Source organism: Melanaphis sacchari, unplaced genomic scaffold (genome assembly GCF_002803265.2).
Source record: "Melanaphis sacchari strain LSU unplaced genomic scaffold, SCAv2.0 Contig405_pilon_pilon, whole genome shotgun sequence".
NCBI lineage: Eukaryota > Metazoa > Arthropoda > Insecta > Hemiptera > Aphididae > Melanaphis > Melanaphis sacchari.
This window is the reverse complement of record NW_020271259.1, coordinates 48606-60694: the sequence shown is the minus strand read 5'-3', so window position 1 is coordinate 60694 and position 12089 is coordinate 48606. Positions and strand designations below refer to the sequence as shown.

The window sequence follows — 12089 nt, the reverse complement described above, 5'->3', positions numbered from 1 at the left end:
TAGTACTTGAAGAAAACCAACAAGAAAAATATTCTAGAAAATCAGTTGCCCCATCCACTACTTTTATTAATGATGTATCTGGTACAAATTTAGTACTCGAGGTAAATCAACAAGAAAAATATTCTAGAAAATCAATTGTCCCTTCAACTGTTTTTAATGATGATATATCAAATACAAATGTAGTACTTGAAGAAAACCAGCAACAGAATTGTTCATTACAATCAATTGCTATGTCTGTTTTTAATCAAAATCAATCTCTTGGAACTCAAGACGTATCAAATATATCTGTATATAATCCATCTCAATTTGCTGAAAAATTTGACACTTCTAAGTGTCTCCCTACTTGGTCTGCTGAAAAAGAAGAAACATCTTTGTATAATTCAATCCAGTCTGCTGAAAAAGAAGAAATATCTTTATATAATTCATCTCAGTCTGCTGAAAAAGAAGAAATATCTTTGTGTAATTCAACTCAGTCAATGGAGAAAGAAGATACATCTGAAATAATTAAAGAATATCAGCTAAAAAATTATTCTAGAAAAACGATTGGTCCAACCTCTGTAGTATTTACTCATAGTGAATCTCTTGATGATAGTATGTCAAATATTTCACTGAACACTGAAGAAAGCAATAAACCAAAATTTGATAAAACACTGGATTCTGAGGTTCCCGTATCTGTTGATAATCAATCTATTCTTCAATCAGATGTATCTATTCATAACGAAGAAAAATTAATTTCAAAAAACAAACATCAATCTGTATTACTTAATATGATTAGTGATGATAACTTGAATTCACCTTTCAGGAAAAAACCAAAAACATCTATAGTTCTAACACATTCAACAAATTCACCTGTTAAAGATCAATACATTGATAATAAATTAGAAATTATTGATGATATTTCTCCAGAGAATAATGTTAGTAAAATGGATATATCGATTGAACATGAATTTGAAAATGATAGTATAATACAAAATTCTCCTGAAGTCTTAGTTGTTTCAAATGAAGGTAAGAAACTTGATAATATTATTGTACATGATCAAATGTGCGAAACAAATATAGAAAAAATTGTCATGGAACCTAGTGAATCAGAAATAAGTAAAACAAATTTAAATAAATTAGTTAAAGATAATGACATTTTTAAAGAAAATGAAAAAATAAATGAAGAAAATAATAAAAATAATTCTATAAAAGTAACTGACAATATTAGTATGACTAATCACGTTTTAAACTCAAAATCGTATTCACCCAGTTGTTGTGAAGACAACACTACAAAATCTATTTGTGTTAATAATATAAATAATATTACAACAGACCAAACACTTCAAAATAATGAAAAATCATGTTTGGTAAATCGAAAAAGAAGTTACAGTAACAGAGATTGTGCACCTTTATCTTGTTCGTCATTTATGACTAAACCTAATATTTATAATAATATGGATGAAGATTTCAACACAGATGATTTTATTCAACAAAGTCCTATTAAAAATGATGTTACTAACAAAAGCTTAGCTAATGAACAATTAGAAATAGGAAATGAGCTTAAGGAAAGTTTGATTGAAAATGAGTCCATAAAAGAAAATTTGTGTAATGAAGTTTTAGAATTTTTAACTAGGTGGAATGAGCAATTTATTGAAAAAAAATTAGTTCTTGATAAGTGTACAAACAAAGAATGGATTTTTAATGTATTAGACAGTCATTTAATTTTAATAATAACATATTCAAGTATTTCTAATAACTATTCATTTCTTAAAGTAGAAGATATATCATTTACTTCAAAGTCTATTGCAAAAAATGAAATAATAAAATTTGGAATAAATTGGATCTTATCAAAATACAATCCAAAGGTATACAAACAAATATGTTTTACTTCAAGAGATGTAGAACTATTATTAAAATCTCTGTTAGGGGATGTTCATTATATTAGTAAAGTAATGAACAATATGTCTTATGTAAGTGATATATATTGTGTCACATTTAAAGATAATAAAGCTCAATTTGTAGTACATAATATGAAATGCCCATTGATGGTACGCATTGAGATAACATTGTCGAATATTCATAAGCTTTCTATTAAAGATGTGTCAGTCGATTGTTTGTTTGGTAATTTCAACACAAAATTATTGGAAGAAATAATGGAAGATATAACAAAAGATCATAATGTTTTGCAGTCTTTAGTAGAAAAATTAATTAAATTCTATTCGCACTAAATAAATTGACTGATTTATAAGTTCTAAAAATATTAAGTATAAATTAATGTATTTGAATATAAAAATAAGATAACATTTAAACAATTTATGTGTTGATTTTTTAAATTTGTAACTATGTATACCTATCTTCATCTATTTATTTTATTTATGTTTTTTTATTCAGTAACACATGTACATGTCTTATAAATACTGTAATTAATTTATACTTAATAAGTAAATTATTAAGTTTGTTTTTTAATGCCAAGAAAATATCAAAAAGAACTTTTTACCACAGTTGTGAGTTTTAAAATCCTTTATGAATTTTATTTATGTGCTGAACTAAAGTACTGTCTATATTTTAAACTAAAAAATTAATTATTTTAAAATGTTAAAAGTTGATTTGTACTTTATTAAATTTTTGTATAATGTATTTATATATTTCAAGTATCTGTAAATATTAAATTTGTATTGACGATTCTTAAAGTTGATGAAAAAATGATATTTACTTATATGTAATCGATTTTACAATTTTATATTTTTGCTCAGCTTTTAATTTAAATTTATTATGTACCTCATATGAAATTTATTTTATGTAATATTAAATTGTTATGAACTTCTATGTTATTCTATTTTTAACTGACTTTTTTGAGTCCTTGAAAATAGAATGAACTAGTGTATTATATTTGTTTTATAAAGACTTACTTTATATTTTGTATGACTTTAGGTAACTAGTGTTAAGTTATTAAATTAAATTAACTTACCGTGAAACAATAAATTTAAAACAAGACAAGTTCATTTTAATCTATATTTATCGTCGATTTACTTGTGATGTTTTTTTTAAATTTATATGAAATGATTACATAATATTGTATTCTAATTTACTAAAATAGTTTATTTATTTGAATGACTTAAGATTATATAAAGTATAATATTGTTTTATGTCATTAATATTAATAAAATATCTATTGTTATATTTTGCATTTTTAATAAATAATAGTAATTACCTATTACTTTCTGTTAAATGTTTATAAAATATAGATTCCTAATATAGTTTGTAATACTGAACACGTTTTATACTGTTTGTGGTATGAAGAAAAAAAAAATTACATACTACTCAACAGTTTATTTACATCGCATGTACAAAAAAAATATACGATACAATACACAAAATCGGAACTGTTTGATCATAATTAATTATAAGTATTTAATTTTAAATTCTATAAGTAATTGAAAAAAAAAACAATACATTTAACAAACTCTGTTTTTTAAGTTTGCACCATCATTTTATACGATTCATAACATAATTAATGCATTATCTCTTAAATGGGTTTTTAGAAAACATATATATTTAATATATATATTTATAAATATATATATTAATATGTAGATATAATTTAGAATAATAATATGCTAAGTATTATAAGTAAAATAAAACTATTTGTGCTGATTTTGTTCAACTAATAAACATAGCATAAAAATCGAAAAATTAACGATCGTAAAATAGTATAAACACAATGTAATTAATACAAGAGTTAATACTTAATAGGATACAATTAATATTGTACAAATATAAATAAAATATCGTAATAGGTGAGTATTAATATAATATATACCTACTATTAGATTACTCACTTGAAAATAAAAATTACTAAATTGTTACATAATATTTATCTTGTAAAGTAGTTGGCAGCGATATTACTTTCCGTACAGTTTATAGAAAAAAGTATAATACTTCAAATTTTTATTTTAAAAAATATTTATATTCTATAGATCTTAGACTGTATTTTTATTTTTTATTTATTTATTTTTTGTCACAATTGGATTTAATAAATTTTGTTTATTTTTTTTTTTTCAATCAGAATATACTTCTATGCTGCGGTAGCGCGAACAGCGAGTAGTTCGTCAACGATGTTTATATAGCTATTATAGTAAGTTAATAAAAATAAAAATGAGACGTAGATGCGAAACATTGCTTTGTTTCCAACTCTTTTCAAATTAAAAATAATTACTAAATTAATAATAATGCCTTCTACGTATAATATTAAGAAAAAAAATTCATTAACTTAATTTGGCCTAAGCACATTAAGGCACATTTAACTTTCATGGGTTTTAAAATATACTTTTTACACAACAAATAAATGAAATTTAAATGCATTAATAAATTATAATAATACTTGTTTTAGTAACAACAAATTGAAATGTAAAAGTTTAAGATAACTCAAGGCACTTCTAAAAATGTTTAAAAAAATTTAATGAAAATCGTAAACAAAAAAGGGGTATAAATTTAAGTATATATTTTATAGATATATAACATAATGTCACAACATAGCTATATAATATAAATATTTGATTTCAATATTTTATTATTTATTTTATTTTTTTTTTTTTTTTTTAAGAAAACGTGAAATATCATAAAGCTTATAGTTCCTAACGTAAGTATGTTACTCAAAATTTAACACTTAACGCTCATTGAATATATTTAAAATTATTTTAATAATAATAAACTATAATAATTTAATAGCAATATATATATATTATATAATATATATATTTATAATATTTAAGTTATAATTACGGATTTGGTCCTGATTCAAAATGTCCCCTTTTGTTTTCGTGAACCCTTATAAAAACTTGCAAATATTGTAAAATCACTTATCGGATTGCCAGCGAGTGGTTGAGATTTATTAGAAAATAATACCATCTATGCTCAAACCTATTAAACACTATGATATGTATTTTGTTGAAATTTTAAATACAGTGATTCAAATTCATTTGAACGTCAATAAATTATAATTAATGCAAGTATTTTATTGAACAATGCGATGTATATACGAGTAGGTATATACTATGCAATATCTGTGAGCTAGTTTTTTTATTTTACTTATCTAATTATAACGAAACGCTATTGAACGTATAAGAAATAAACAAATGGGTAACGAAAAACAAAGATAAACCATAATTTTAATTTCTTTTGAAACTTATAATCTAGAACAATATTGTTTAAAAATAAAATTTACATAAATCATGGGATTTGGTGCACGTCCCTTAAACTTCATAATTGTTTCAATGTGTATAAAATGTTTGCAATGTATTTGTTTATTCAAGAGTTATCGTTTGGACACCATATATATTATTATGTTTAGTCAAATTATATTTTATTTTAAATTGTTAATTCTTAAACCATTTAAGAAGCTCTACCGAATATATTATTATATATTTTATGAGTGGTTATTTAATTATTAATTTATATTAATATTAATATTATTTAATATTATAAAGATTTTATTGGTTATTTAGAATCGATTTTCGTAGAAAAATATAATAATGTACGTTACGCGCAATCATCCTAAAGCGATAAAATACCTACCTATAAAGACATTTAATAATTTAATTACATCTTAATATTTAATTTTATAAATTTATAAATTTTAACAATATTAAAAAAAAAATCAAAATTAAAATAAAAGCCATTTCGGCATATACAATTCTACATTTCTCGTTGAACGTGACCTACGCGAAATTTTAAAATCCACTTGTATATTCTGAGCAATTCTTACTAATTTCTAGTAGAAATAACATAGTATTTTTTTTTTTTTTTTTGTGTATAACATTAATTAGTTCTACTTAAATATTTTAACAATAATAATACATAATATTCATAATATTATTATATTAACGTAGACATATGTTGCACGTAGACGATTTTGAATCGTTTTTTGAGTTGTTCGGCTGATTTCAAAACGAACGCTGATACATGTTTGTTCCTAAAAAAAAACAAACATGTATTAAATTATTATCTTTTAAACGTCATGTAACGACAATAATCATAAAAAATAGTGGAAAGTGCGTTATATTTAGATAGGTTAGGTCACCTTGCTACCTTCTGTATGTCATGAATCACGATAAAAAAATAAGCATATCTATTATATACCTACCTATAAGTACTATTATTATTACATCATGTTACTCATGTTAACTATTATTTAGCCTTTAGGTGTATAAAATAATTGTAATTATTGTTAGTTAGGTAGTAATGCGTACTATATAATCGCTATAATACATATAACCGATTACACTAATTTTTAAGTACATTTTTGTATTTTTTATAAGTAGTCATAATATACCAAAATTGAAAGATTATTTAAAAATATATTTTTACAAAAAAAATTTAATTTTCTTATTATTTTTTTTATTATTTTTATAAATAGCAAACTATATTTTTAATTTCGTAATCACATGAATGTTTTTTTTTTTTTAAATGTTGTTTGTATTTGTTTAAGGATGTTGAAGTTGACATATTTTTATTTTTAGTACCTACAATTTGCCTCATATGAAAAACTTTTATGCTTTGTAAAGTATTCAGATATCGATAATTTATTTTTATATAAAAGATAAAGGCATTATATGGGTTAGATATTTAGATAGAATTCTAACTTTAAAACTCTAATTTCAAAAGTAAGTTGTAAAATAAATCTATATATTAAAATTTTTTTTCAGTATTTTTAAATGTACTTTTCTGGCATTATTTAAAATTAATACAAAAATCAAAGTCTCATATGATCTGAAAAAAGTTTTCCTGTTTTAAATAAAAAAAAAAAGTAGTGATCAAAATGCAACGACTCTACGATGCGTAACTATTTATTTTTTTTGTAATGTAATTTTTGGTTGTTGAAATAGATAGTTAAGTCTTATTTTTCCATATGGTTTGTTGCTGCGTCGTGTAATTAAAATTTACTGCATTTACGCTTCTCAATAAAAAAATAGTTGGCTCCGATAGTATTTTGAGATATTCGAAGTTAAAATATGTAGAGCTCTAGTAGTTACCTATTTGAGATATTATATGTATATGATGTATAGTATTATAATAAACGTAAAAACATAAACAATTATAAGGAGAAAATTAACGATATTAGGTAAACAGATTACTGTATATCCATGTAGCAGCCTGTACTGCCCTGTATATTTAGTGACTACTAATTTATTACGGACATTGTGCATCGAATCACGTGATAATGTGCTGAAAAATAAAAACGAAAACAAGTTTTTTTTAATCCGTATCGGTTGAGCGGGCGCAGCTTCGGAGTAAATATCGGGAAAATTGTGTTCTAGATTAAGTCGGGTTTTGGTGTGTGTAATGGAAAACGCTATGATAAACACGATTTTCTATCTTGTGGAACAATGTAAAAATATATTTGGGTAAGCAGTATTGTACACTGTAATAGTACACGTATGACTATAATGTTCGAAGATTGAGATAAATAGAGTTTGGTCGTATGCCAGAGGAAAAGTTTATGATTTGGTCATAATACATGCAACGTATCCGTACGTGACTCGATTGTACGCGAAAACCGAGAAAAATGGTGGTGGTGCGTCGCTGTTGAAAATTATTAGTGCGGCACAGTGAGCTTAACATAGCTATACGTTTTTATCTTTTGTATTTTACTTTTCGTCTCATTATTACATTTTCCTATTTTTGTTTTTTCTCTGGATACCTACTCGAATGGAAAACGGGACGTCTATAAGTTTCCCATATTGTGTAGGCATACATATAATATCAAAGTTTCTATACCTAAGCACATACATTCAAATAAATTCTATTTCCATCCTTATTGTTGTTGGATTATATTGAACAGAAACGAAATAAATAAGAGTTTGGAAATATTTTATATTACTTTTTTCATATGGTACATATACGGTACGCCGCGAACCCTACACAGCCACGCAATAAGTAATTATTATTTATTACACTTCTGCCTGAGAAATAAATCGTCACTTTCATCTTGATATCTGGTATACCGTATACGACAAGTAAACACTACATATATATTTAATGCAGACATGTAATATATCATAATATACCTATTTAATATTTATACAGGTATGCTAGATGACATGATTTCGAACTTAAGTTTTTACAATTCATTGATTGTTAAAGAAAAAAAGTAAATTTGTTCATTTAGGTTAGTCGATTTTTTTTTTTTTTAAGCTTTTAATAGCCTATAACTATTTTTCGGATCTATGATAACTTATCTACATCAAATTATTGTGTCTAGATAGGAATACTGCAGATATATGGGATTGTATTATTTCTTCAATATAATATGAATACCTACTTTAAACCATGTTTGAGCAATTCTATTTTTATTTTTTCTTACAAACGGAAAGAAATATGCAGAATAAAGTTTTTATTTGGACTTCTGTTAGGCATTTCTACTTATAAATACGGCTATATTTCTTCTATTCCTTAACAACCAACGTTTTTAAACTCGGTGTGGAGTGAATACCGTTTTCAACCGCACAATAACAAAAATAATATAGGTACATCTAATTAAAAAGTAAACAAGACTGTGCATCTATCTTCGTTTTAAATAGGATGGGTTGAAAAAAAAAATTAATTAATAATTAAAAATAGAATTTTACCTTGTTACGCTCTCGGTGAGGTACGTAAAGACTGTTTTTTGTGTTGAGCATTTTGAAAAAAAAAAACTACTTTATGATAAAAAATGAGATACAGTGAATTCCGTCGAGCTTCCTTTCAGGTGTAAGTATAACGGTGGGTGATTTAATTATTTGAAATAAGTTCCTTATTATATATTTACAGAGTCGCAGTTTTCAACGTGCAGTGGCATAACTGTACTGCGGTAGTATAATATTAAGTTTACAATAGCGTTTTCAAAACTATATTTTATCTACTGTATTTTGTTGGTTGTTTATATAGATTAGGTATATGTATATTATAGTGCTGTACATAAATATAATTATGATAATTAATTAGTTCGACGTGGCTTATATGAATAGATCAAATAGTTATATTTTGGTAATAACCGGGTTTCAAAAGAAAAAGAAAATTAATTAATGAATAAACTTGATTTAGCATGATTTAAGTAGATAGGCTGACTTTAAGGTCAGCGAAATGGAACGGTTTTAATTAACATCATTACATAGATACACATTTGTCGATAAATGACAATAATATTTAATTTGATTATAAATACTATATGGCCGACCAGCAGCTACGTTAACCTAACTGCAGTTGGCTTCTATATGTATATAGTTTCGGAATCGCATTTATTCATATCAATAATGGGAAACTGCTGTCATGTTTAAAAGCACTGTACTACCCTGTCTAGGTGGGTATACATATAATTTAATGGATTTAACGATGGACTGAAATTAATTACAAACGCGTGCAGCTGTGTTATTAAATTCGAACGATTTCGAGTAAAAACCATTTTATACCCACTATTGCAGAACACTCGCATGATTCTCTGCAAAAAGTGCAAAGATGCGCGACGCGTTTCGGTTGTTCACAATTTCCACCTACGAACGTATTAAAATTATTGCTTTTAGGACTAGGTTTTTCTCTTTATTCAAATGTAACACATTCCTGGTATATACAGTAAATTCTAGGTTTTTTTTTTTTAAAGTACAAAGATACACTGCGGTAGGTATATAAGGTACCCTATATAGTATTTTATTTTAATGGTATATAGTATATACCATTAAAATAAAATGTGGAGGCACCACGGAGATAACAAAAGCTAAGGTCGATAACGAAAACCGTCTTATTTTACGATACTGTGGGGTGAGATTAAACACTAGGCGACGACGGTAATCGATAACTTACCTTTGATAAAGGCAACGTAGTACTCTAGTAAACAATAAAAGTAAATAATCTGCGTTCAAACGCATAGTAATATAGAGGCAACGAAGTTAAGAATTGTAATATGATGCCAACGTAGAATTTTGATTTTTTACTTTCTCATCGTTATAATATTCTACCATGAACTAAAATTCACGGCCGTGAGAGTATTAAAATATCATAAACCAATAGTCAAACTTATTTAGGAACTTTATAAGTAATATGTAATTTTTAAAATTTTTTTCTATGATTGATTTTCTAGAAGTAGCGTCATCGAGTTTTATTATTTTACACTGATTTTAATACGCAATCGTTTTCATGATTTGAAAAAAAAAAATAATCAATATTATTGACATAAGTTCAAAATAATGAATACACCAATGTATCTACAATATTAAATCTATAATTAACAACAAAACTAGGTTAGGTTAGGCTTATCCGTTTTAAGGGATCAACCAAAATGTGCGAATAACCCGTTCACTATGAAACTACACATTTGTGCGGGTTAACGTACGTCTACTCGAGAACGAATATAAAATCACACAATGATTAGTTTTAGAACAAACCTACACACACGCAAAGTTCACTGTTAAACTTCAAAATCCTGGATTTTCGGAAAGGTTAAAACGTAAAATAATTATAAGTACTATAATACCTAACTAGTAACACATTTTTAGATACTTATAAATAGGTTACACTCGTATTATATTATATTTAATTAAAAATTAAAATTAAATACATGTCGTCTATAATACCCGCAGTGTATTATCATCTCGTATATTGTTTGAGCGCTATAGGGAAACCGTATAAACATAATAATATTCATTTGATAATGTATTTTACGAGTCCAAGATCGGAGCTATACATAGCGTTTTCCACCGCGATTCTTGTGTCGCGTATTCCGCGGCGTTTTCCGTCACCGGTACAACGGTCTATTCCAATTTAAAACGATGTAAAATTATAGGAGGAGTCCGCGTTTCTATTATTTCAGAGTTCGTCCGCCGAAATAATGCTAGCTCGCAGACGATTTCCGTTCCGGATGGAAACGTTGCGGATCACATCCGTCGTCGTATATATATATACGTATATATATATAGCTGCTACTCCACCGTATAGAAACAACGAATTTCGAATCCCACGGAAGCCGCTGTGTATAACCCTAATTCCCCCCAACTCCCAGAGGAAAATTTGAAGTTGGATCGCGCCCCTTGTATTTTTTTATATTATACAGGGGTGGGAAACTGGCGGCTCGCGAGCCTTTTTTATCTGGCCCGCGTGCTATATTTTTAAATTACATCGTACAACAAAAAAAAAAATTAAAAATTCACATTAAAAACAAAATAAACTCTGTGTGTATACAATATTAATGCTAATAAACTGACCCTCTAGTACAATTGGTTCGAGTTCCCCATCACAGGTATAGTATATATCAAAACATATTCGGGACTTCCTCCCGCCGGGAAATTTATTTTCAGTTACGTCGTAGTTGTTAGCAGACACCTGCACGTCATGAATCTATGACGCCTATTCGCCCCCATCCTCCCCCCCCCCTCGAACGAGCTTCTACTGCGCTCCCGCGTCTAACATACTTTTTATGAAATCGTGCGCGCAACTGTGACAATATCACATCGCACGAGACATATCTCTTACGTATTATGATACGTATTATGTGGGTACATAATTATTGACGAAAACGTAAATTATAGAAGAAAAAAAAAATAATAAAATAAAATAAAAAAACGTAATAATTACCGATGGGCGGCGGTCGGGCGTGGGCTCAGCTGGATGGCTGGATGGGCTCGGGCACTAAATGCGGCGTCCGGCTGCTGATTGGCGGCAATATGGGACTGGTGGGCCAGTGGTAATGGGACGCGCCGCCGGCACCGGTCGGCGGCACGCTGCGCGAGTGCGACATGACCGTCGACCCGTTGCCCATGGCCAACATCATGCCGCCGCCCGGGGCGCCGGACGACGACGGGAACATCAGCGGGTTGCCGCCGACGCCGGTCATGCTGCCCGCTGGCGACGAGACGGACGGCTGCATCAGGCCGCCGGTGGCCACCGCGGCCGCCGATTCCGGGTGCAGGAAGTTGCGCCTGGACTCGGTCGTCGACGACGGGTTGCCGGTGTTCGGCTGGCTCTGCTGGTTCTGCTGCTGCTGGCTCTGCGCTATGCACCGGGTCAGGATCTCCGGCAACAGCTCCAGCTGTTCTTGTAAGGCTACAAGTTTATCTTCGACATTAGCCAAACGTTCTTCAAAC

The 12089-nt window shown here is 28.1% G+C and overlaps 2 protein-coding genes across 2 annotated transcripts in view; one reads left to right on the top strand and one right to left on the bottom strand.

The window, feature by feature from the left end:
- Positions 1 to 5: 5 nt before the first annotated feature.
- Positions 6 to 2282, top strand: LOC112597280 (putative uncharacterized protein DDB_G0267840; the record flags this gene model as incomplete). The annotated part of the gene is made up of 1 exon (XM_025343249.1): positions 6 to 2282. A coding segment is annotated over one exon (2202 nt), but the record flags the coding sequence as incomplete, so codon positions are not given.
- Positions 2283 to 5729: 3447 nt separating this feature from the next.
- The window catches only part of LOC112597281 (small conductance calcium-activated potassium channel protein), a 33257-nt gene continuing 26897 nt past the window's right edge, over positions 5730 to 12089 (bottom strand). The window contains exons 9-10 of the mRNA XM_025343250.1: positions 11581 to 12034; positions 5730 to 5950 (exon numbers count right to left, since the gene is read on the bottom strand). Coding sequence (XP_025199035.1) covers positions 11606 to 12034 — 429 coding nt within the window. The 3' untranslated portion in view covers positions 5730 to 5950; positions 11581 to 11605. The remainder of the gene's footprint in view (positions 5951 to 11580; positions 12035 to 12089) is intronic.